The 27,463-nt window shown below is 38.7% G+C and overlaps 1 protein-coding gene across 4 annotated transcripts in view; it reads left to right on the top strand.

Moving 5' to 3' along the window:
- The first annotated feature begins 478 nt into the window (after positions 1–478).
- CEP126 (centrosomal protein 126) overlaps positions 479–27,463 on the top strand; it is a 43,915-nt gene continuing 16,930 nt past the window's right edge. For 2 of the 4 annotated variants that reach the window (XM_075491037.1, XM_075491040.1), the window contains exons 1-5: positions 479–742; positions 1,735–1,860; positions 11,623–11,768; positions 13,114–13,219; positions 19,319–19,517. In XM_075491037.1, coding sequence (XP_075347152.1) covers positions 636–742; positions 1,735–1,860; positions 11,623–11,768; positions 13,114–13,219; positions 19,319–19,517 — 684 coding nt within the window. In that variant the 5' untranslated portion in view covers positions 479–635. Of the gene's footprint in view, positions 743–1,734; positions 1,861–11,622; positions 11,769–13,113; positions 13,220–19,318; positions 19,518–27,463 lie in introns of those variants that run through there. The other 2 variants (XM_075491039.1, XM_075491041.1) reach the window with 2 other exon arrangements.

The following is a 27,463-nucleotide window of genomic DNA, read 5'->3' as shown; positions in this document are numbered from 1 at the left end:
TATCCTGTTAGCTGCAAGTCTTTACCGTAAACACATTTAACAGACATCCGCAGAGAGCTCTGCAAACCCACAAGCAGCAAACGGGCTCAGGGAGGTGTTTCGTTTGCCCTGCAAAACTAATAAGAAACGCGTCTGTTTGGATACCGTGTTGTTTTGTTTGTTTGTTTTTTAAAAAAGCACCCCGTTATTTATAAAAGTGCAGAACGGATGAAAAGCTCGGTGAGAGCCAAGCACCGTGCCTTGGCACGAAGCCCGGCAGCGGTGTCCCTGAAGAGACGGGCAGACGCGGAGGGTGCCCGGCGGCGGAGCGAGGTCCCCAGGCCCGGCTCCCACCCTCGGCCGGGGACCGGCGAGGCCCAGCCAGGCCCCGGCGGCAGCGCTCCTTACCGAGCCCACGCGCCCTGCCCCTCGCGCCTCCTTTGAAGTCTAGTAAAGGCCGCGCCAGCCAAACGGCCGCCGCCCCTCGGCCGCTCCCCCACCGCCCCTCAGGCGCGGCCCCTCCCCGTTGCGAAGGAAGCGGCGTCTCCGGTTGCTACGATGGCGGCGGCGCGGCCAGGGTCGCGCTGAGCAGCGGGCACTGTGCGGCACTGACCGCGGCGCGCTCCGGTATCGGGGCGGCGGGCCCGGGGCACCGAATGGAGCCCAGCGGGAAGGGCGGCGGGGCGGCGCGGGGGCAAAACCGCCCCGGAGGCCTCCAGGACCGCGCGGGCGGGAGGAGTCCCGCTGTTGTGTATCCTTCCGCGTATCCGTCCGCGGGCTCCGCCGGGGGCGAGGGGCTGGGGCGGGCTGCCGGGGCGGGTGGTGGAGCGGTCCGTGAGGGCGGCCGTGAGGCGGCCTGCCTCGGTAATGGCCTCCCCGCAGAGGGGCAGGGCCCGCGGGGCGCCAGGGGCCGTCCTGCGCCCTGCGAAGCGGGGGAACGGGGCCGCGGGGCTGCGTGTGGGGCGGGGGCGGTGGGGGTACGCCCCCGGCCTGCCCCTCAGTCGGGGATCGCCTCAGGGGTGGCTTGAAATAAAACTTGTACGTTGTTTTTTTTCAAAGTGGTGTAGAAAAGTTGACTTCTCAGGCACCTTTGGAGTTTTCTTCTTTGTTTTCCGTCTTAGAGAGAGAATGCCATTGGGAATTGTATTTTCCATCCTAACTTGGGGATCCTGCATTTAATTAATAAGAAATACTGACACAAGTTCTAAGCTGCGCCTGTACAGTGCTACGTAAATCATTAATGAAGTGAGGCAGGACTGATCTTGCACTGTGGAGAGCTTTTATCTTGCTCTGTGGAGAGCTTTTATCTAGCGATATTAATGAATTTCAGCGTAAACAACAATCCTCTAGAGTGGGAGGGGGCTGTTTTTACTATTGAAACATTTTCCCAGTGATAAATGTTTCCATGTGTTACAGATTTAGATAATAACAGAAATATGTATCTTCAAATAGACATAGTAAAGGTGAGCTTTTTCATTTGCTGATACCATGAAAGATGAGTGCAAATCCTCTGTCAAAATCACTGTAAACAGTAAAATGCAATTACATTTTTTTTCTGGATAAAGTTAGGTATGACCATAATACACATTTGTGGGACCAACTGTTGTGTACTTAGTCAAAAGACATATCAGCCTTTTGTATCTCATGGATGAAGTTTGCCCTTTCCTAAAAAGGTATGTAAAGTCAGTCACACAAGCTTTTAATCTTGTAATGATCTGTTCGATACAGTTTCCATTGGCCTTAACACAATGTTAGGGATAGAGCTTTAACATTTCATTTTGAATGGGATTTAGAAGAAGAACGTCGGGCATTGAAAGAAGATCAAAAAATGTGTCGGAGTAGGGCACAGAAATATTTGATAGAGACAAACAGAAGAAGAAGGTAAGTAGGGTTCCTTTGGTGAGAGATTGTAAAAAAAAAAAAGTTAATCAAACCTTGAAACGGCTCAATATATTTCTACTATGTGCACATTCACATTGTTAAATAGCCTCACTGCTTTTTTCTAGAGTAATCTAGAATGGCCTAGAGTAATCTGGGCCAAAAAGTTTCACCAATCCAGTTTCTTGCTATAGGTCAAATAAAATATAAAAAGAACAATATTCGGAGTTACTTGCTACTTTTTGGGAACTCACTGTAGTCACCTCTTATTGTATAAAGTAAAGGTAAGTAGCGCTTTCATTTCATGGATCTGCATTTCTAGTATTATTCTGGTTTTTATTAGCTTCAGTGGGTGTGTGAAAAATGCATTCAGATGTACAGGACAGGTCAGCAGGCAGGCAGTTTTCATTGCCTTCTGAAGTGTATGCTTTTCCATCTGCATAACAGCTGCACAGCCTCCCCTACGTGGTGGGGCTTTGTGGTCCCACTTCCCAAAAAACACAATACAAAGTCTTTCTAGTACAGGATTATATTTATAATAAAGTTATTCTGCATTGACATTTTAAACAGAGCTTTGAATATTCTGTCTTTCTGCATACATGACACTGCAAAGTCATGAAATATTCTGTGACAAATGGATTCAGTAAATTATACATTAAGATGGTTCAATGAAGTGCTGTAAATAGTTTAATAGGCATTGGGGGCTTTTCCCTAGCATTGAGATCGTACTCACACATACAGGAGACTAGGTTCTGTATACTGTAGAGGCAGCTGGGTTCCTCCCTGAGACAATTCAGAGCAAGCCCCCAGCCTCAGACCAGCTTCCTCTGCCTGGTGTTAACTTGTTAATGCTCATCCCCCATAGTTCCCATTTCAGATTATTTCTGTTGTTCAGTGTTTACTTATTGAAATATGTTGATAACTCATAAGAGAGGCAGTAGATATTGTTTATACTGCCACTTTAGCTTGACAGTATGTGCTGTCAGCATATGTTTTGAAATATAAAGAAAAATGGAAGAGGAAGTATAATCACCTGGGAGTGATTAAAGACAGTGTGCGACCCACAGCCTTTGCAGATAATAAACTGAGTCTCAGCTGAAAGATTAAATGTCTTATTTAGTTTTCTGGAACAGTACCACTGTAACACTATGCATCTCAGATGAACACTGTTTATTGTATTACTGGTCTTGAAATATTATACTCTAATGTAAAAGCAAATACCAGATAGCCTGCGTATTTTTGATGGACTGGTATAGTTAAACTAATACTCATTGATACATAAATACATTTCCATATGAATTTCATTGCAGCCTTAAGAAACACAGTATAAATCCAAGTTACTCAGGTGAGCCAGTTAAAAATTTAGGTATGGTATTCATAAAATGAAATTGTTTCCATTTGTGATAATTGAGAATAGCATAACTATAAGCATAATAAGCAGTTCAAATGGAAGTCTGTGATGACAAGTCTTCCCCTAATAACTGAAAAGGAGTTAGCTGTCTAATGTTAGAAAGGTAGTAAGTGCCTACAGTATTAATAAGCTGTGAAATATAATTCAAAATTAAGGGTCATTGCATATATGGAGGAAAGTAATTTGGAAATAGAAAATTCCTTGAAATTGAATATTTTTTCCTGACAATTATGCAGGTAGGAAGTGATTTATGTTCTAATGGATCAACCAGCAGGTCATGTCTCAAGTTTGTGTATAAGCCAAGATCCATTAGCTTTGTAACAAATGTAAAGGTGTTAGCTGTGATGATGGTTTCTCAAGGGTAGCATGACTTCCTTAAGCTCCACATTCTCACCTGGCAGTACCCTAAATTCTCCCTGACGGGGCTTACAGGCATGTATCAGAAGTTATTCTTGGCACTGCTGTTTTCTAATTTCAAAACTGAAATTGTTTCTCTTATATTTTTTTTCTTTCAACATATGGAGAATAGACATGAGTGCAATGTGAAGTATGACAGTCTGTTTTCTACTTCTAACCTTCACACAGAACGGTTGAGGTTGGAAGAGACCTCTCAAGTTCATCTGGTCCAACACCCCTGCTACAGAGGGACCACCTAGAGCTTGTTGCCCAGGACCATGTCCAGACGGCTTTTGAGTATCTCCAAGGATGGACACAAAGTCTCTGGGCAACCTGTGCCAGTGCTCGGTCACTCTCACAGTAAAAAAGTGTTTCCTGATGTTCAGAGGGAACCTCCTCTGTTTTAGTTTGTGCCCACTGCCTCTGGTCCTGCCACTGGGCACCACTGAAAAGAGCCTGGCTCCATCCTCTTTGCACTCTCCCTTCAGGTATTTATATGCATTAAAATCCCCCATGAGCCTTCTCTTCTGCAGGCTGAAGAGTCCCAGCTCTCCCAGCCTTTCCTCCTAGGAGAGATGCTCCAGTCCCTTCATCATCTTCATGGTCCTTTGTTGGACTCTCTCCAGCATGTCCACATCTCTCTTGTACTGAGGAGCCCAGAACTGGACACAGTCCTCCAGGTGTGGCCTCACCGAGCTGAGCAGAGGGAAGGATCACCTCCCTCGACCTGCTGGCAATGCTTTGCTTAATGCAGCCCAGGATATCACTGGCCTTTTTGCAGGAAGGACCCACTGCTGGCTCATGTTCAACTTGGTGTCCACCAGGACCCCCAGGCCCTTTTCTGCAAGGCTGCTTTCCAGTGGGGTAGCCCCCAGCATTTGTTGGTACATGGGATTGTTCCTCCCCAGGTGCAGCACTTTGCACTTCCTCTTGTTGAACTTCATGAGGTTCTGTCAGCCCATTTCTCCAGCCTGTTGAGGTCTCACTGGATGGCAGCATGACCTTCTGATGTATCAGCCACTCTTCCTGGTTTTGTGTCATCTGCAGATTTACTGAGGGTACACTCTGCCCCATCATCCAGATCATTAATGAAGATTTTAAATAGGACTGGGCCCAGTATTGACCCCTGGGGTACACCACTAGTTACTGGCCTCCAGCCAGACTTCATGCCATTAATCACCACCCTCTGGGCCTGGCCCTTCAGCCCGTTTCCAATCCACCTCCCTGTCTGCTAATCCAGCCCATACATCAACAGCTTGTCTATGAGGATCTTACGAGAGACAGTATCAAGGGTCTTAGTGAAGTCCACATAGACAATATCCACTGTTCTCCCTTCATCTACAAAGCCAGTCATTTCATTGTAGAAGTTTATCAAGTTGGTCAAGCATGACCAAATTTAATGTCAACCTTAAATTTATAAGGCCTTTGCTAAAAAGTAATAGCAGTGAATTTCCTTTAGCAGGTAGTTCTAGGGAAGATATATCAGAGCTTCTGCTCTGTTCTCAATCTTGTGTCATTTAGGTTCATTCTCTTTGTGTTGCATTGTGGAAGAAAACTTTTCTGTGGGGGTTTTTTGGTGTTTTTTTAAAGAACCACCACCAGCCTACCTTTAAACAAGGTTATACCAAGGCCGAGTCCAAGTCTGATAGACCCTAGTGCCCAGCACTTTTTAAGCTAATGAGAACTGCATATACAGAGAGCTGGCAGATTGAGGTCTTCTGTTTTTTCAACCTTTTCTAAATGTACTTGTAATGAAATTTTCCCTGGCAGTGTTGTATTGATCTATTGTCAATACCTCTAAAATGCGGTAGGTTCAGCGTTAAAAATACTCAACTTCTGGCAAGGTGTGCTCAGTTAATTGGTTTATTAGTAAAAGACAAAAACATAACTTGCACAGAAAAGACCAAGTATAGCTTTGCATAGCAAAGTCTCAGTAACGTAAGTCACATATCTTTTTCAAAGTGAATACTTAAAAGAACCCATATTCCTATCCTATCTGATGCCTTCAGTTTATTTGCATCTCTGGTACTGACTGAGCTCCTTAGTTTTGTGTTAACAGCTGTGCTTCAACACAGTGAAGAACCAGCTCACTGCTCATCTTTACACTAGTTGCATGAGTATCAAGAAAGTCATTCCTTTATTGGGTCACTAATACATGAAGTTGTGATTTCAAGATCAGCTTAAGAATTAAATATGCTCTGGGGCAGTAGCTGACAGATATTTTTGTTTAAATAACAGTATTCGGAAGTAAGAGCTACTGACTAAACACATACTTGATATAAATGAATAGGATATCATATTTTGTGTTTATATACCACAGTACTTTTTAAATACCAGCTGCCGATTTGCTGGGGACTGCAGCCATCCTGCCGTTATTGCTCAATGCAAAATGCATATCCCATTTTACTGTGATGTTACTGGTTGCAGGTAGTTGGTTGGTTGTGGAAATAGAATATCTCCTCATGCAATTGTCCATGTGCATTTTTAAATAAACCTTGCAGTCAGCTGTCTTGGTTCAGCATTTTGAATTACCTTGAAATCTGAATAGCTAATCCATCTGTTGTAAATGGGGAAGGAAATGCTTTCCCAGTTTATATCAGTTTCCAATCTATTCCATTATTGCTGGTTTTTCAAAAATACTTTATTTTCAACATATGCACAAGCGTTGTGCTCCACCTACTGGCTGATTATAATTGATTATTTAATAAAAGCTCTAAATTATTTGTCAGTGTTGTTGATACAGAATGAAAAGCAGTCTAGTGCCAGAAATGGGAGAAAAAAGTTAGCACTTCGTAAACAGAGAGGGCAAACTGTTACAAATTCAGTATTGCTTTCTACATCAGAATGGAACTGTGAAAAGTAGTTGTGCTGGTTTTGGCTGGGATAGTTAATTTTCTTCATAGTAGCTAGTATGGGGCTATGTTTGGATTTGTGCTGAAAACAGTGTGGATAACACAGGCATGTTTTAGCTGTTGCTGAGCAGTGCTTGAGTCAAGGCCTCTTCTGCTTCTCACACCGCCCCACCAGTGTGTAGTCTGGGGGTGCACAAGAATTTGGAAGGGACACAGCTGGGACAGCTGACCCCAACTGGCCAAAGGGCTATTCCATACCATATGGCATCATGCTCAGCATATAAAGCTGGGGAAGAAGAAGGAAGGGGGGAACGTTCAGAGTGATGGCGTTTGTCTTCCCAAGTAACCGTTACACGTGATGGAGCCCTGCTGTCCTGGAGATGGCTGAACACCTGCCTGCCCATGGGAAGGAGTGAACGAATTCCTTGTTTTGCTCTGCTTGTGTGCGTGGCTTTTGCTTTACCTATTAAACTGTCTTTATCTCAACCCCTGCTGGCTGGGGTTAAACCATGACAGCAGTGGTCACTGTAACCATGTAGACCTGCAAACCAGTATTGCCATTGCTGGTAATGGGCCACAGGATTGTGCTGAATTTGCAAGGCCTCAGGACAGAGGCTTGCCAAGCTTGCTCTCTCTGAACTTTTCTTGACCTGCCTGCAGCTTTGTTTTGCTTGGTTTAGCTGTAACAGCAATTTCTCTAATTGACCAGGTGTCTGTGGCTAATTTATTTTTCCTTTGTTTATCTTTGTATGGTATGACCGTAGTTTTATATAGATAGCAGTAACAAGCAGTTATTCTATGTAGAGAATGAGATATTTATGACTCTAACATAATGATGTAGTGTAGGGAAATACAGGCCTGGTACGATCGCAGAGGCCTTGAGAATCGGAGGTGCAGGATGCAGCGTAGAGGAGTACAGGCAGGGGATGATAAGAGATGGCACACAGGCTTGGTACTGGAGACCCCACGGCTATAAACAACTCACCGATAGTCGGTTAAAGAAATGCAGACCTAGATCTGACAAAACTGGCTTTAAGGGTAACAAAGAGAACAAAAGAATAGTATGTAGTATATGTAAAAGGCACCATGTATGGAATATTTGGAGGTACTGCGGAGCTGCAGATTGATGAAGAAAGAGGAAAGGTGTAAAAGCATGTCAGCAAATATAAAAATGACTCCAACTGGATCCTGAGGTGAGGAAGAAGAAGGCATTAACATGAACATCATATTGCTCCTGGTGAAGGGACTCCAGATGCTGACAGCTCACCATAACACCCCAGTACCACCGGAATGAAACTACCAGCCTTGGGACACAGAAGAGCAATGGAAGCGTGAGCATCAGGAAAAGGGGTAGAAACTCAGTGTGTGAATAACAATTCAAATGTATTATCACTATTATTGAGGCTTTCTCTGTATAGAAGTATTCTACCTGTATTACTATTTTTGGGGAACAATTATTTCTGGAGTAATAGGGATTAGACTCTTAAGATTTTAATTACGCTAACAAAAAAAATTCTTGGCTTTATATAAGGTGTACTTTTTGCCCATAAATAAGATTTGGAGTGCAACAACTGGTGGATGGTGCAGGCAGCCCTCCTGTGAACCCTTGGGGCATTTTGGGGGACAGCCCTCTGTAAGCCCTTATGGCATTGTAAGGGTCAGTCCTTTTGAAGCCCTTATAGCAATTTGGGGCTGTCCTTTTGTCTTCATCATATGATAATCAGAGATAATGAGGGAATAGAGTTAATATGCATCCCTATGGTCCTGGTAAGTATCTCACTTAAACAAAAAAATTGATTTATGGGCAACCTTCTCAGATTGTTTTAAGGATATACGGTGTGTTTCCTGTTTGCCCATGAAGGGGACTTCGGGTGTGACACCCCATTCTAGCCTTTTCTTGATCTTGGTGTAGTCATTAAATACACAAGTACCCTCCTACCTCAATTTTAAAATTATTGTGCACTGGTTTGCAAACATCATAAGGCAATGAATGAATAATATCAACTCATTATCAAAAGGTTCATTTCATAGCATTCCATATGCACTGTATATATTCCTTTTTTTATTTTCATCCAAGGTAGTAGTAAGCATTTAGTCCACCTGGGAATGTAGCATCCCTCACTTCACTGCGAAGATAATTTAATAAAATTAACCAGGAAATAGTTCCACCATCTGGTCATACTGTTTTTGACATAAAAATGCCTTCCACATAATGTCTGTATATGTGAAACCGCTAAATATTTTAAGTTTCGTATTCCAAATTCACTATAAACATTTTGGCAGCCGTTTCAAAAATTGCTGCACCGCTGGGTTGTTTATAGTAGACAGAAAAACTGGGTTAAAAAAACACCGGTCAGGAAATTCTTCTGCTAACTCTCCATCTTAAAGCTATAGTCTTTTGCCAGTGTTACATCTGTGATATGAACCTAAGCTGGTGGCTTAAGGAGAGTGCATGAACAAACATTTGCTTTAACTGTTTTTCTGTAAGATGTCAATGTGCATTTGTAAAATTATTTATTTTACATAATGCACCTGGGTGTCACAATTTACATTCTGTGAGGTCAAGAAGTTAATGATGCAGGCTTCGCTGAATATCTTTAATGCATTTCCTGACATTTAAAATAAGATCCTTTTTCTCCCTCATGTCTTAATCCAAACCAAATAGTGATCATGATGAGCTGTGGTGAAAAAGACCTCTTGCATCAGCATTTGGACTTGCCCATTTCCAGCTATATGGAACAACAGTCTTTTTTTTATGCCAGTTATTAAGAATGTGGAAGAGTGCAGCTAAGCCATACTCCAAAATCATTTTAAAAAAACTAAATAAAGGCTCTGTCAGAATTTACTCTTTCCTGTTTGGAGTTATACTCTGGAATTACTCCAGGTGCAAAGTTGTAGAATTTCCCACATGTCTGAATTTAACAACCACAGTTCAACTAAAGGCCTTCTTGAGCAGCTTCTAGAAATATTAAGGGGATCAAGAAGAATGTGTTTAAAGTACTTACTAGGATAAGCAAGTCTGTTTCCTCTGTTGTGATTTTCCTATTTCTTTAGTCAGGATAAAGATGTAAAATATTGCAGATTTCTGTACAGATTTTAACATGAGTGAAATACAGGAATACTGGAAGTTGATAATGAACTCTAGTTCTACTTTTTTAGTTCTAACTTCTGGATTGTATGAACAATTAAATTTCCTGTGAAATTTTAACCAAATTTCAGTAAGACATTGCATGTGGATAGAGCTCTCTGCAGATATTTTCTGGTTTTGGATAACTGCTTGTCTGGCTTCACCTCAGGCCTCAAGTGAAGCCACTCCTGCTTGCTGACAAACTGAAGTTTGCAAATGAAACTTGCAGTGTTGGGATCATATTTTAATTTAATTGTTTCTCTTTGCATCAGTCAGTCTTCTGTCTTATCCTTCATTTGAAGCTGTAGAGTTTTGTAACTTCATCTCTAGAAGAAATGTTACCTTAATTGTAGAAATTCACCTGAATTTTTGACAGTGTTAACTCTTAAGTGTCATTTGCAATAAATAAGTTGTTAAAATAAAATGTAAGCTACTGTCTGTATACATTAGAGGATGTAGTTTCAGCAGTTCTTGTGATCCAAGGTGATTGTCAGGAATACCACTGCTGGGACATCTGGAGCTTTCTGAGGGGAATGTAATTCCAAAGTAGAAGCAGTAGTTGCTGATGTTGTTCACTGGCATTTTGATTTCTGACATTGGAGAACATTAATCCGGAGTGCTGGGAATTAGTTGGTTGTTTTCCTATTTTTTACTATTGTGCAATTACAGCCTTTAGACTTTCTAAAATAAAAAGTACCTCTTTCAAATTATTTTTCTGTTTGTTTTCACAGGTGATCAGTCAGCACTTTGAAGGGATACTAGGGAGGGTCAAGTTGAATGTTTAGTTTGAACTTTTTCCCTGAGAAGAAAAGGGAAGAATAAATAAAATAGCTTGAGTTAAGGAGTAGCTCTGTTAAGTAGCAGCTTTGCTCCATTAAGCAAGAAGGTCTATAAAGCAACTGCAAGTGATTGAAGTTATGGGAAGGTATCTTATTGCAATGAGAGAAACAAAGAACATGTGGCTAAACATTACTACCTTTCTCTCCACTAATGCTGGCTAGGAGTGGGACCCTACCAGTGTACTAGTGACCTGTCAAATCACGTTTCTAACACACAGAGAACTTTAAAGACGGGAAGCTTCCAGTTGTGGTGATCCTTGCATGGCAGGCTCTAGAAGTTTTACTTGAAGAGTTATGTATTTAAGTATTATTTTGCCTACATAGGCACTGTGCCAATAACTCTATTGGTAGAGGGTATATTTCACTCAAGGAGCTAATTTAAGTTTGTCAGCAAAAGTCGATGATTTTGTCAGCAGGAATAAAAATTCCACATAGCTTCATCAAGCTTGTGCCTACCAAAGGAAAGCTTTGTGATGATGGTTGTTTTCAATTAAAGCCTGATTTGCTTTCCAGCCAGTAGGACACATTTAACATATTTGATATTAACAACTGATTCTGTCAATCACAGTTTCACATTACTGTTTTGTCCCATTTTGTGCTACTAATCTGATTGTCTTTCAGGAAGCTTCTCAACAGCTAGAAGTTGATACTAACTCTTACATATTTATAGGTAAAAGCTGTAGTTCCTTTGTGTTATTTCTGAATAAAAAATTTTAAACTGTTACTGTTTCCCTGACAGCTTGTGAAAGGCACACACCCACACAGCATTTGCAGTTCACCTTCCTATTGATCTGCCCACTGTGATACATTTACATGGTAATGTAAAGACTGTGGCGAAAGTCACATTGATGACAAGAACTCGTTGAGTCGCATGTTAAGTCACATATAAGAAAGAATAAAATCTCTGGTTGAGGCTAAAAAATAAAAAGATTATGGTGTGTCTTTTCTTCATTACCTGCTGTCCCATTTATGTTCAGACAAACCATAAAAATCCAGCTCTGCTGAAGTTTATAGTATTTAATTTGTAGAAAAGCAAGATTTTTACTAAAATTGCAAATCGATAAGCAAGTAAGTTACTAATATTTCAGTAAATGTAATTAGAAAACATAGGGATCATCTACTTTTGCTTCTTAAATACAGAGCCTTTGAAGAAAGATGGAAGCAAGAAGAAGAAAAAGAACAAAGATTTAGAGAACAAGTTCTCCAGCAAAGGAAAATTAAACTTCAGGAAGCAACTGATAAGTTCCAGCGTGCTCATCTGCCTTTTTCTCAGCACAAGCAAATAGGTTTGTAAATTAAAATTTAACCATTATTCACAATACAAGTGTTTTTCTATTAATAGAATATAATTGAGGCAAACAGAACAATTAACTTCACTCTAATTAATTTAATTCATTAGTATAAGCAAAACATAACTGACGGGAAGCTCAGACATACAATAAAAGTGGGTAGAGGGAATTAAAAAAAACTTTTTTTCTCTCAAAATTGTATTGTGAGGTATTTCATTATATTCTGGTCACAGTAAGTACATCACTTCCTTGAGATATTGTGGCTTCCTGGGTTTTCCCCACTTTTTTCACTGCACCGTGCTTATTACTTACAGTACCGTGCTTGCTTTCACAGCTGGGTGCAAGGTGTTACAAGGCACTGGAAGTTACTAGGATAGTATAATGATCCCCTATTTGAACCTCTGAATATGAAATATTCAAGAATGTGCATTTTGTTTATGATTAAGTAAAAGCAGTCCTAGCATATATTAATGTATTACATAACTTTTGCTGAATTACTCAGCTTTTGAAGCTGTTCTCTCACTGCTGGGAAGTAATGATCACTTCAGCTCAGTTCCTGCTTTCTTGGAATCAGTGCAGATTGGCAGGAGTTTTTAACAGCATCAGCCAAGTCTGATTTCCAGTCAACTTACCAGTGTTGAAACTCTTAAGATATGGTATATTACTTAGGTATTCTTTAACAGATTTACTCTCCTAACTGCAATTGCGCCAACTGTGAGGTAATGTCTCTGATTTCAAGATCAAATGTCAGATTAAAATAACAAAATAGAACAGTACTGGTTTAGGGCTTCTTCATAGCTCTACTGACAGCCCAGACTGTGTAGCAATATAATGAATCACAATTTTTTTTCTTGGTTTTCCTTTATAGAAATTCTGCCTCTGCCACTTTCTACCCTACTTTTGCTTACTTGAAAGAGGCAACAGCTTCTGCCTGTCTGGACTCTTTCTTTCTCCACTGATTCAATTAGTAAGTCACAATTTGGCCTCTTTAAAATATCTGCAAGCCGTAACTTCGGCTTAGTGCATGAGTGGAATAACCATGATGTAAAAACAAAGTTAGTGCTGGATTTTTTAACCACCTACTTTTTCAACAGTGCAGTCTAAAACAAATAGCAAAACTGTTGAATACATGTATTACTGTAAACACTTAAATAGACTGGAGTTTTGTTTCAGAGGAACTAGAGATGCTCCAGCATGTCTAATGATGGTAAACCACTTGGTTTATTGTAACAGTCTGGATTTAGGCTTCCAAACTTAAGAAACTTAATCAAACCATTTATGGTAAAATATTCCAATTTTTAAAATATTTTTTCCATTGTGTTTTTTACTCTAATCCCTCTAGTCCAGACAAAAGCAGCTTTTCAGTTAGAAGAAGCTCTTGAACAAATTAAAGGATCAGTTTTAACACCAGGACTGTACTTGCCCAGCAGAAACAAAACCAATTTCAGGTAAGCATTTATGTTTACTCTGATGATCTGATGATCATCAGTTTACTGTGGTGAAAGGAAGTAAATTGCTTATTGTATTCAATAAACAGCAGATGATTACTCTTTAAGAAATTGTAGGCCGTTTCTCTAGTGGCAAAGAGTTCTGTGAGCTGTTCCAATGAAACATTATGAAACATCCTTGAGTTGTTTGTGTCCATTTGGTAAAACGGCAGAGGAGATGACACAAACCTTTTCCCTTCAGCAGAATTCTGGGAATAGTTGGGGCTAACCCTGTCCCCATTCAGTTATAGTCTGACTCAGATTGCCATGGTTATCAAACCATCTGCTGTTCTATGAAGTATGAAGTATTCTGTCTAGATGATTTCTTATTCTCAACCAGTTATTTTCTTTTTGACATTCAAGGTTAGCTTAGTTTGTATATTCATCCCATGATCTTATCTTCTTTCCAGCTGTCATTCCTTTAAATTTCTCTTCCTCTATAAGTATCTTGAGCATCCTGATAGCAATTTCACCTGCAATTTCATTTGATATCACATACAATTTGAATTGCATACTTTTCACTCTAACCAAGCACTTTTTTGAAGATACCTTGTCTTATCACAGAGTGTTTCTTCATGCATAGTTTATCTGCTGTATTTGATACTCCTTCCTGATTATCCCCTTCCTAATCTCTCACTTCTTTAACATTTCAGTTCTGGGTTTTATTTTTGTTGTTGCTGCTTTTGTTATTACTGTTATTATAATTATTTTCTGCATGCTGTAAATTGTGCAGATGTTCAGAATAGAGATAAATTCTGTCTAAAAGTGGTCTCCCTACTTTTGAGCTTCAGTGTGTTCTTCATTGTGACATTAATATTCAGCTTGGTTACATTTCTACTGCTGATTAAAACATGTTTGCAGGTGATAAACTGGGCAATTGAGAAAATATTTCATACGTTTCAGAGCTAAATACTCATGCTATCTGCCGGTCAACATGCATAAAGTTCTTCAGCTATTACACTGGATTGACATAATAAAGGAGGATTGCAGCCATAAAAACAAACAAACAAAAAATCTGCCTGCTAAATATAAGTTGAAATTATGGCAAAAAAGTCTAGATGTTTCTGAACCCTGTCTCAGCATTCCTGATCATGTGTCTCATTTCACTCATAGGCTCGATTAAGGACAGCAGCTCAGTGCCTCTTCCCCCTGCCTTTATCATTTGTTTCTTTATTTTTCATCTTTCTTCAAACTGCTCCTTGTGCCTCAAGGGCTCACAGCTTTCTCTCAGGACATCTTCAAACCACTTACCATTTCCTTAATTTCTTACAGTATAACATTGCTGTCACTCCATATTATATTTGTATAATTTTAAAAATTCACTATCCTGTAATAATGATAGTGTGTTATTTTCCTAATTTTCATTTTTATAACCTGATTTCCTAAGGAAATTAAATTTATATGTTCATATTCTTTTACAGTTTGTGTTCCCCTAGTAACCAAATTTGAGAGTGAGCTAACAGTCTCAAAGATAATTCTATTTCTACGAGTTTGAAATTGGCAATTGAGCAAGGAAGAAATTACTCAAACAAGTGACCTCAGCATGAAAAAGGGTTAAAAGTTGAGTCCACATTGACCTGTTGGCAGGTCACAAGCCAGTTAATATGGATAAGGCAGCACACAAATGTCTTGGGACCTGCCACAGAATGTGGTGCCTCTTCCCCAGCTGGTAGCTAGAAGGCTTGGGTAGGAGCCATATGGGGTGGGTGAAGGAGGATGTAGAGAATATTGGGGGTATGGTAATAAGGGAAAAAGAATTAAATTATTGCAGTACAGGCTTGTGTAGAGGGGAAAGGTATACAAATTCATATGAAATAAAGCTTTGCTTATTCTAATGCTAACAATTTTCCTTCCTTCCTTGTGACAGAAAATACTCTATGCATTTTTGTCTGCATCTCACACAGTCCCTTACTAAGCACTGAAATTCAAACTGAACACGTGCTATGCAGCATAGATTCTTCTGGTCTGCTGCAGAAGATGTTAGTGCAGGGTTGTTCCTGTTAGTTTTGGTCTGGGAGCAATAGTTTGTGTGGGTCATAAAAGTGGCATTTCTGTGTTTTCAGACTTGGTTCCAAAAATTGTGCAGCATCCTCTTAGAGGGCAAATAAATTTCTTGCAAATCAGTACAGCAAAGTAAGCTTTGATACAGAAAAGCATTCTGAGAAGGTTCTTGAAGGTGAAGGTTCTCCAAAACTCACCAGTTCTGAGCTGTATAGCTTTAAAAATGTCTTATAATCCCTTTAATTGGAAATTTTGGGACAGCTAATAACTAACTCAGATGAGGTAGTAGATCCCTTTCTGTATTTCTTTCTCTTCTTACACTTCTATAAACACTCAAACCAAAAATCTTGTATCATCTTTAGAATTCACCCTCCCTCAGAAATAGAATGTATAGAATTCATTGACAGTCCCCTTTTAAAGGAAGAAATGAATACTGTATTAGGTATTCAAGATAAATATGGCTGCAGACCCAAGTGGATATAGGTGAATTTTATAAGGTTCTAGAATTCTTAATGTCTATGTTTAAAAAGTTGTAAAAAATTAAATTAAGCAATGGAGACATATTACCTCCTCTTGGAGAAAGGCAAAAAATCCTGGAACACCTAATGAGTGAGAGATTGTATTCTGTGCTTGCAGTACAGCTACTCTGCTTCTAGTAAGGTTTAGTTATTAAATGCTGAAGCAAAGATTTTGGTCAACTTATTAGATGACAGGAATTGGGATGTGTGCACATTAGGCGTGTAAATGGTGTGATCTTTTTGTACAAGATATATTTCCCTATTTGTGTTTAAAAACAGTTGTATTTGACTAGGTTCAGTCTTGGGATAGAAACTTAATTACGACAAATCAAAAATGTTCTCTGAAAAAAGTTGGAATGTAGAAACTTTTATAAATATAAATGTTCTAAACATCCAAATAGATATTGTCCTGGTTTTGGCTGGGATAGAGTTAATTTTCTTCCTAGTAGCTGGTATAGTGCTGTATTTTGGATTTTAGTATGAGAATAATATTGATAACACACTGATGTTTTAGTTGTTGCTAAGTAATGTTTACACTGGTCAAGGACTTTTCAGTTTCCCATGCTCTGCCGGGTGCGCAAGAAGCTGGGAGGGGACACAGCCAGGACAGCTGACCCAAACTGGCCAAAGGGCTATTCCATACCATATGACGTCATGCCCAGTATAGAAACTGGGGGAGTTGGCCGGGGGGCAGCGGTCGCTGCTCAGGGACTGTCTGGGCATCAGTTGGCGGGTGGTGAGCGGTTGCATTGCTTGTTTTTTCCTGGGTTTTGTTCCTCTCTTGCTCTCTTGTTGTTTTCCTTCTCATTACATTACACACACACCCTCCCCAGTTATTAAACTGTTCTTATGTCAACCCATGAGTTTTCTTACTTTTGCTCTTCCGATTCTCTCCCCCATCCCACAGGGCGGAGAGGGTGAGTGAGCAGCTGTGTGGTGCTTAATTGCCAACTGGGGCTAAACCACAACAGATATCAAGAAACTTCCCCCTGCCCAAAAAAAGAAAAAACAACTGATTTTTCGGAGGCCAGGTGTATATCAGTCTGGTCCACAGTAACAAAGTCTTTAAAAGTGGATAGGTACAGAAAGTTTTTGGATAGGGAGGATATCTCCCATTCAAAAGAATACAGAATGCAGTTTTCTGAGTTCTATAAATAAATATGAGAAGTTGTTCTCCCTTTTTGCTATCAGTTATCTCATCAGAAATAATAAATTCTGTCTCAGACTCTGCCAAATATATATCTCTGCTTAGGTCAGTGCAATTAAGCCAACCTTTTCGGAGTATTGTATAAAATATTATGAAAAATAACAATAATCTTGATGGGATGAAAGTTTCCATTTTCTATTGTCCTAAAATTGTAAATGTTATAATAAATATAGAAAAGGTCTCATTATACTATTTACCCATTTGACACACATGTACTAAAAAGAAAAGGGATTGATTTTAACAGGGAGTATAATTTTAGATACCGAAAAAGGATAAAACTTATGAAGGCTCAGAAGAAGGAACTGTCGAAACTTAAGCTGAAGATATGGAGAGAAATGAAGGAAAGGGGTTATTGAGTTTCTATACCTATATTAGACATATGGTAGCCATCTCCAGCTAGGAACAATACGTTTCCTAATAATGCATCTCTGCTGGATAGGCAGCAGAGGAGGGTGAGGTCTGTGTACGTACTGTATGACTGCACTGTTCAAATTTGCTCAATAGGGGTGCCAGCTTAAGGAAAATAGCTTTATGTGGCGTGAAATAGTCATATCGTCTTATAAGTTCCTACACTGCATATTGCCCATATGTGAAAGGAACCATCATCTTCGCCATCACCTCCACTGAAAATGAGGATGGGTAAAATGTGTGTAGTAGATCATCTTATCAGGCCAGATTCCAATTAAAAAAGAAAAAAGAGGGAAATATGTGGAAGTATGATTTTCATATTTAGTTGCATATAGACTAAAAGTTCACTTTTGCCACAAATTTAGCTAAACACCTTCACCCAACTGAGCAATATTTAATGGATTGTGTTGATGCTGCTAAGGAACTATATACGAGAAATGCATCCTGGGAATGTTGTAAAGTATCTGCATATTGAATGGACAATAAGGTTTGCTTTGCTACTCAAAATCCAGTGATTGCTGAGACAAAGTATCATTTCAAATATTGGACCTGATCAACCTGGTAAAATAAAGGCTGGATCTCCCCTTTTTGGTAAAGGTATACCCATTTTACAGATAACTTCACTGAAAGTTTATACTGATAATCTGTTTCCAAGATCTATTCTCCTTCTACCACCATTTGTAATCATTGTGGAGTACAACAAATACCTGATCCTAAAACAGCGAGACATAAGCTTGGCTTTCTAATCAATTGTAAGGGTTATGGCTCTACTGAACAGATGTGAGAACTCAAAGCATGGATCTGGTGAGAGATTTCTTTAAGTGCCACATTGGGTATGCCAGACTAAGGGCATTTAGGGCCCTTGAACCAGGTTGGAGCCAAAAGACAGGATCAGTGTCCTTCACTAAACTGTTCCACCTAGGCAGTCAAGCATAGCTGGCAACCTGCTAGTAGTTATACTTACAGAAGACTAAAGCTTGATTTACCTATGAGCTGGTGGATTTTGGTGTGTGGGTTATCTTTGCTGGTTTTTAAGGCCTACCTTTCTTATTGGTTAAAGCTACTTGTTTCTTGGTTTTGTCATCCTTGATATCCACCAAGTTCTTGCTTCTTGTTTTCCAAAGCTTGGTTCCTAATACTAGTGATCTTACCCAGCTTTGTTCCAGTTCTATCTGCTTTTTATTCTTGAACATATCTTTTTCCATACTCCCTGCCTTCCTAGTCTCTGATTGCACATTTTCCTTGTAATTTGGCTTCACATGCTTCTTGGCTTCTTTGATTCCTGGATGTCAACCAGCCCCACAGTTCTTGCTAATTCTCATCCTGTAGAAACCTGTGGTTTCCTCTATCTTAATTTGGGCTCACCCTGACCACAGTACCCAGCTACACTAGCCATTTTTTTTTCTCAGGTAGCAAATACAAATTCTTCAATGTACCACATTACTGACATTACACATCATCAGTAGAGTTGGGCTCTCTAGATACTACAAAGCCTTCTTGCTATTTGAAGTAAGGGAGTATCTGACAGCATCAGTATATAGTTATCCTCTATATAAGCCAGCCTTATGGAAAAATAAAGGCCATTTTGCTTGTTTTTTAAAAAAAAAACTTCCGTGTTCCATTTCTGTAAATGACCAAACTGTTGGCTGACATTTTCCAGAATAATTCAGTCTGAGGCAGTCACCCAAGAACCCAATCAGAAAAGTCTGTCTGTTTATAAATAACAGAAGAGGAGGTTTAAAATGGAAAGTGTTGGACAGTTTTAGATAGTACTAACAGCACCACCTGTAGTTACATATAGTATAGCTGTCCTTCACTGGCCAGGCATTTATTGATGATGTATACTTTTGGAAACGAACATGTTTAAAAGTGTATAGTTGACGCATATAAATAAGCCAAAGTAATAAGTTATTTGCTTGCATCAAGAACCACAGATGACACTTCATCCTCATCAGCATCTAGAAACGGTTCTTTCCATCAGCAGCAGATTTCAGCAATGGTTGGCTGGGATAAAACAATACAAGACAGCAGTAGAACAAACATGGATAGTAACCAACTTCTCTTCCAGAAAAATCTGAAAGAAATGCAACAACTCCTTGAAAAACAGCATGTCAGCAACTTGGAGGTATGATATTTTCATGTGATTTGTTAAATGATGCTTCTTAAATGTAATAGAAAGTTTCTTAAATGTAATAGAAAGTTTCTTGAATGTGATAAAAATGAAAGGTCTGTTAAGCGCACTTTACCAAGTAGACAACACCTGAGGGCACACTGCACTATGCCGTACCAATAGATTATTTATAGTAAAATTATACATATTTTTCAGTAAGAAATCAGAGATCTTTAAGAATGTTTGTAAGAATATTTTCACAACTTCTTCAAAGATATCTGTCATGTTGTCTTTCTTTCTGTGAACGTAAGATTTGTATGTCAGACTTCTTGGCTCTGAAGTAGCTAGCCATTAGTCTACCGCAGGAGTCTTGTGCTAGCTCCAAACTTAAATTGGCGGCTTGCAATTTGCACTTAAGTTTCTGCTTTGCTGATTGCTACAGCTCAGCACAAAATGCTATAGCAGTATAATTATGATAGGTCAAAAGTTGGGGGTTTTTTTGTTTTTTGGTTTTTTTCCCAGTGTGTGGTGATTTCTTAAGGATTGACTTCAAGTCTCTTGAGATCCTTTTTTGTCATCTTTGGAATAGCTGCAGGCGTTCCAGTAACAAGCCCATTAACTTTCTTCCTAAACTAATTTTTGGACCCAAAATCAGTTTCAAAAGTCACCTTAGAAACACAGTGAAAATCAAGAAGAACTGAGCTCCAAAGGGATTTTTTATAACTGCACTTTTAAGTGTGATTTTAGGTCTGTCAGCGTTGTCTTTGATTTTGGAAACATTGTCTTAAATATTACATTTTTTTTTAAACAAGAGGACATAATTTTGGACTCATTCTTTTATTTTATAATATTATCTACTGGTATCTGGACTTGTGGTGTCTGAAATTACCTTGACACTGTGAAGCACCATCCCTTTATATTGGTGATGGCTAGAGGTATGGGATCATTGGTGGCAATAGAGCAAGGGCTTTTCCTTTTAATACATCTGTATGGATAACTTTTGAAAGACTGTATACAGTTCAGATATATTTTGAGTTCTTTGATATTGATGTTTTCAGGCACATTCATCTCTGTCTTTGTACCTCGTTTGTTCTGATGGGTATTCATGAGAACCTTGAGCAGCGGATGGCTAACACAGAAAATCTCACTCAACTGGAGTAAATTTCAAAAAGGTTGAGGAGACAGAAAGTACAGTTTGTACTGGCAAGATTGTGGATTAGTGTTCAATCTTATTTCCAAGCATAAAAGAAGGAAGAGCAAATGGCAATTTATAGAAGACAGCTGATAAAACTGAATGCTAGATAACCACTTTCAAACAAAATACAAAAAAGTCTAAGCTTTTTTTTTTTTTTAATACCACATTGTGTGTTTCATTAGTATAGTGTTTGCAAATCCCTCCCTAAACAATGATGATGAATGTGGCAGTAGATGCATTAGGACATCTTAGAATTAGGAAAAAAAATGCAATCTTTTTGAGAAAAATGTATAAAAAGATTCTTCTTAATATATTGTAAGACAACTATATTGTAGTGTATTTTATCAAACACAATTATCACATTCTAATTGAATTCTAGGCAAAACTGCCGTGAATCATGCATGACTTTTTACTCATAGTTTTTTCTAAACGTTGTCATCAGCTTTGGACACTGCATATAATACAGGAATTTGTGTTTACAAATTAATGTATTTTTTTAAATGCTTTGGTCCTGTAAAAAATTTTGCTTTTTTTTCCAGAATGTATTTTTCTGCTACCACTAGGGGTTGCTCAGCTTCTTCCTGCTGATAAATAGTTTCAAATTATAAATATTTATCCTTCAAACATTTGGACTTTCTTTCTTGAAATGACATGCTTTGGACTAACTCTGATTAGAAAAATAGTCAAGAAAGCTATTGTCATTGTTCTAAGGCCTGCATTTTGGAAGTTTAATGCTTGGATTGTGCTGGTGTGCATATGCATTGTGACTTCCTGTGATTTGAAATAGTATTTATAATACTCTTACTAATAAAATTTCTAATTTATAATTATTGATAATACTCTTACTGACATGAATAGGCTTCAGTAGTCTTGTTACTCTCTGTTGTCCAAAGTAATTTCAACAGTGCTTGCCTTTCTGAAACTAATGCCGAAGTATTTCACTGGGCACATGCTTTGCAGTCTAACCATCCATTGAGATCCCTTGACCTCTCTTTGTTTCTGTTTTTACAGGCCCAGCAGGATTATAAAGATTCCTAAAATTCTTTTCTTTCCTACAGGGTAATAAAGTTCTATGTAGGCCCTTACCAGTACATTTGGTGTGTTCCCTGCTTTCCATCCCTAAAAATTTGTAGTTTCAGCAGTAAGCCAAGTTTTTTAGTGACCCTTCTACCATTCTCCAAAATTATTTTGCTTAAAATATTGACAGCAGTAGATTTTATTTGTGCAACAGTTATGTCTGAGCCAGTACATCAAATTATTATTTGTTATATGTCCATAAGTATGTTCCATTTTTAAGAAATTAATATTGTTAACTTCATTCACAATCATAGGTTTTGTTGCACAGTCCTTTCCTGGTTTTGTTGCAGGCATAAATAAAACCTTTAAGTTGGAGCGGGTAGCACGGTCTTTAGCTAAAGCTGCATGCAGCTTTTCACCAGAAGGCGTTACTCCCAAGTGTTTATAATTTTTCCAAATGTTAACTGTTTATGTTGAAATTTTCCATTTATGTCACCTGCCTTGAACTGAATAATTTAGAAAATTTCCATTAAAATGGCTCAACTGTGACACGCAATAGTATTGTTCATATATCTTTTGTCTTTTTCTTTTCACCACCTCTTTAATTTTGAGGCTATACAAAATTGTTTTGGTCAGTACAATATTTTTATGCTCTTCCAGAAAAATACATTGTGCTTGAATTAAACTGTTTGATTGACATAACATTTTATCTCTATTGTTTCACTTTTTCAACAAAACACTTGGAAGCAAGAGCTAATTCACAGACGAAATAGGTATAGACTACAGCACGGAGACTATATTTTCCTCTTCCCTCCTTTATATGACCATAATTAGGTTATTCAAGTGGTATCTGTGAAATCCAAATTTAAATCCCTTTCTGACTGATTTGAAGCAGGAATTGTACCTTGGCTCTCCTTTTTTTCCAAGTGTATTGTGCAGCCATTGAAGTACTCCGTATCAGTCTTTCTATGGATTCTGTTCCCCTTGGCAAAAAATGCTTCAATATTTATTGAAACAAGGACTGGAACACAGTTGTCATTTCTCAGAAACTGCAACCCAAACCATAAGGTCAGAGAGTTATTATTATATTATCTCAAATACAATAAAATTTTGTATCCTGTTATACTGTGTGTGTGTGTTTATATATGTTACATATAGAATTAAGTCTCTGAGAAATAATGAAGAATATTTTCTAAGTGATGTTCCACTGAATGAAAGCAGCAGATGCTGCAAACACATAGATATGGACATAGCCTTACTTTCATGAGTGAGTTGACCTGTATGCCTGTTAGCTGTTTGTGTTACTATGCTTTTGAGGTTGGACTGTGTCTATGAAATGGAGATGTTTCAGGTAACTGATGGAAAAACTGAGTTCATTTTCAAGTGCATTTGTAGTATGACTGGAATGAGTTAAGGGTTCCTTCTGCAAGGTGTATTGTATCAATCTAACTCTTCAGAGGCATAGACGAGACCAGCATGGAAAAAAGGAGTGCCTGTGTACAGTCTCTCTCCAAGTGTCAAGAACTTGTAGAATTCTCAGGGCTAGCTAGTAGGAAAACAGACCCTTAAGGGGAGGGTTAGGATAAAATGGCACTGGAACTAAAGTCAGATTTGATTTTGAAAAGACCATTCAAAGAACTGAAATAGGTTTCTATGTCACCTTAGATCTAGAAATGTTGGACACTTTTTACTTATAACTATGAATGTTAACATCTTTTATGATGATCACTTAAATTATATGACAAACTTGAGTGATTTCCCTACTCATTTTCCTTTTGACAAGATCAGGGGGGTCAGGTTTTATTGGCTTTCAACCAATATTTCAACATACCACTATCTTCCACGTTATTTCACTAATCCAAAATTCACATTTGCTGTAAAGGCAAATTGAAATGTATCTCCAGACTAAATTATTTTACCCAAATACTCGAACTTGTTTTGATTGTGTACTCCTCAAGAGTAGGGGTTTTTTATGTAAAATAGTGGTTTATTCCAAGCCTGTGCTGTATAAAATGGCATTACAATCTTCATATCTGGCAATCTGGATGTTCAGTCATTTGAATAGTGTCTTGCCTCAATTCAAAGCCCTGCTTGAATAAGTGATAATGTAGGATTGAAACTGAAACAGCATTTTCAGTACAAAATAGTTTGTTTCACAGGTAGATTAATACATTAATAAGACTTTCCTTGTGGATAAGTTAGGATTGTTATATATACAGCAAAGCTCACAAACAGGGAAATTGAGAACTGTCATCTAATATATAGCTGCTCCTCCTTTACAAGTATATACTTTTTTATACGAATGGCCATATGTATTACATGGCTCCATTTTTTGTTTTACATTCATACACATATATCCATATATATATATATGTATCTATGAAACATTTATATATAGCTATGCACTAAATTATTTCTACCATACTTCATAGCTATTTTTAAATGATTTGTTTTACTGGAACAGCATAAATTGTTCATAAATATAGTTAAAGGAGAGGAACAGAGGAAAAAGTAGCAGTATCTGATCTTTAGTTTACTGCAGTTATGGTAATAATAAAATGTTTGCTTGCAGGAAGGGAGTGGAAGATACAAAAGTTTGTACATACGGGTCTGTCAGGATGCTATATTATATTATGATAACTTGGTATTGTCAGAGATAGTGCATACTAATGTCTGAAGGGGATGTTGGGAAATCTATTGCTTTTTCATCAAGATTAAAGTATCACTGTCCAGAGTAATTCTACCCCTTTGAAGTCCTAGCAGGCTCATGGTGGCCTGGGTACACAGAAACTTAGTCACTTTTTTCAATTTTGTACTGTATTAATTATTATAAATCCCCAGCAGCACTTCCGTGGGTTTTAGTAGCTTGAGGTTTGCTGTGCAGTTTATGCCCGATACTGGCATATCTCCATAAGGAAGTGTGGCCAACTGGGAAATAAAGCATTAAACCAGACGCCCAGAATTCAGAGGACAGGAATAAGCAGAGAATAACTGGGACCCAGGAGACTGAAAGATCTGGTGACAAACAACTTAAGGAATTACGCTGTTTCAAACAGTGGCAAGAAAAAAAAATACCAGCCTTTAAAGTCAGTAGGGTGTTTAGGGGAAGGTAGATGCTGAAATCTTGTATGTGTTCTTGTAAATCATGTCTGTAAAGTTCTTCAGAGGAATGTATGTTTTGAAAAATACCTGATTGAAAAAATGGAATTTGTAAAACAGGTAACATGTAACAGTCACAAAATATTTTTTTCAAGACAAGTGATTATATTAATGAATCATGTAGTGAATGTTGGCAATTACATGAAACTGTCTCATTAGATAAACTTATTTCTAGAGATGTATACATATATATTATTTGAAAACGCTCTTAGATATATGGTGTAACTTTTAGGTTGCCCTGTGTGGAGTCAGGATTTGGACTCTCTGATCCTAGTGGGTCCCTTCCAGCTCAGGATATTCTATGATTCTAAAAGTATTTCTGTATCTACCTTCAGGATTTTCTGATATAAATCTACCTTCTGCCTTGGTTGCTGCTGTGCAGTGCACAAGATGGAGTGGAAACATGTTAAAAACTGTTCCATCTTTGCAATGTATTTACATTGCTAAAAGAAAAAGTAATGCTTTTTAGACTGCAAAAATGTATACTAATTTTTTAGCAAGTTAGAGAGACCTGGTAGGATAGTTGCTCAGCTGAGCTAGGGATTATTTTAAAAATTATATTCACACACTCTGTAGTTGTAGGTCTTTTAGAAGGTATGTACTGGCCAGATAGTATTAATAATTTTTTTCTGCTACAGCTCCAGTTCATTCAAATCTGTCAACCCTAATGCTTTGCCTTATTTGCGTATTTTACATCAAAATCTGAATAAGAATAAACCAGGAAGAACAGATTCTGAGTTTTCTAGAAGACAAAGAAATACTTTCCTCTATCGGTTATTCTTTCCTTCTTTCCCCATAAATCAGACCTTGTTGGAAAGCTTTTCTGAAAAGAATGATTTCAGGACTTTGAGTTCGTCACTCAGACCTTAACCATCAGTGAGAGGGAGGATTCTTTCTTTGCTTTAAAATGGAAAAAAATATATGAGAATTATTTCCCCTTCATTTCTGTCTCTAAAGTATTGTCTAGCTGCATCTACAAAATATTTTTTAAAACATCATTTCTCCTACAACCTGCAAATTCCAAAAAAGTGAAAATGAGTAAGTTTTAGCTGATCTCCTTTCTCCTTTTTTGGGATAACCAAAATGACATTGAATATAACATAGATTGTAAATAACTATTCATTTGCTCATTAAATTATGTCATTAAAATGATTATTAGTTAAGCAATTGAGTTAAGAACTTCTAGAATTAATGTTGCATATGCATGCCTAATTTTTCTCCATGCCTGTTTGCCTTATGATGGTTTGCAGTTATGCTGTCCCATGTTATTTTTGCATGGTCCCATCTCTCAAATGTGCAGGGTGCATGGTGCCTGTTCAAAGCAAATTTATTAATGGATCAGAAACAAAAAGGGACTAATGTATGTAATGTAAATGCCTCAACATTTAATCATTTAATGATTTTAATAGTATTTAAAAACTAGCATTATGAATCCCACTTCTGGAGCTGAATGGCTAGGTTAGTTTGTGAATTAGGCATCTGGAGTAAGGATGCAGAGAACCATCACTCTGAGTACTGAGATGCTAAATTAATTAATAGAAAGCAAGAGAGAGAAATGTTTAGCTGAAAACCTGTTTCCTATGCAGTTATATACATTTATAGAATCATAGAATCAGAATGGTTTGGGTTGGAAGGGACCTCTAAAGGCCATCTAGTCCAACCCCCCATGTAATGAGCAGGGACATCTTCAACTAGATTAGGTTGCTCAGAGCCCTGTCCAGCCTGACCTTGAATGTTTCCAGGGATGGGGCATCTACCACCTCTCCGGGCAACCTGTTCCAGTGTTTCACCACCCTCATTGTAAAAAATTTCTTCCTTATATCTAGACTAAATCTACCCTCTTTTAGTTTAAAACCATTACCCCTTGTCCTGTCACAAGAGGCCTTGCCAAAAAGTTTGTCCCCATCTTTCTTATAGGCCCTCTTTAAGTACTGAGAGGCTTCATAAGGTCTCCCCGGAGCCTTCTCTTCTCCAGGCTGAACAACCCCAACTCTCTCAGCCTGTTCTCATAGGAGAGGGGTTCCATCCCTCTGATCATTTTTGTGGCCCTCTTCTGTACCCACTCCAACAGGTCCATGTCTTTCCTGTACTGAGGACTCCAGAGCTGGATGCAGTACTCCAGGTGGGGTCTCACAAGAGTGGAGTAGAGGGACAAAATCACCTCCCTCAACCTGCTGGCCATGCTTCTTTTGATGCAGCCCAGGATACAGTTGGCCTTCTGGGCTGTGAGCGCACATTGCTGGCTCATATCCAGCTTTTCATCCACCAGTACCCTCAAGTCCTTCTCTGCAGGGCTGCTCTCAATTCCTTCATCTCCTAGCCTGTATTGATGCCTGGGGTTGCCCTGACCCAGGTGGAGGACCTTGCACTTGGCCTTGTTGAACTTCATGAGGTTCACATGGGCTCACTTCTTGAGCTTCTCCAGGTCCCTCTGGATGGCATCCCATCCCTCAGGCATGTCAACCACACCACTCAGCTTGGTGTCATCTGCAAATTTGCTGAGGGTGCACTTGATCCCACTATGTCATTGATGAAGATATTAAACAGTACTGATCCCAATACGGACCCCTGAGGGACACCACTTGTCACC

Source organism: Mycteria americana, chromosome 1 (assembly GCF_035582795.1).
Source record: "Mycteria americana isolate JAX WOST 10 ecotype Jacksonville Zoo and Gardens chromosome 1, USCA_MyAme_1.0, whole genome shotgun sequence".
NCBI lineage: Eukaryota > Metazoa > Chordata > Aves > Ciconiiformes > Ciconiidae > Mycteria > Mycteria americana.
Note: the sequence above shows the minus strand (reverse complement) of the source record. Positions and strands in the feature narration are given on the sequence as shown.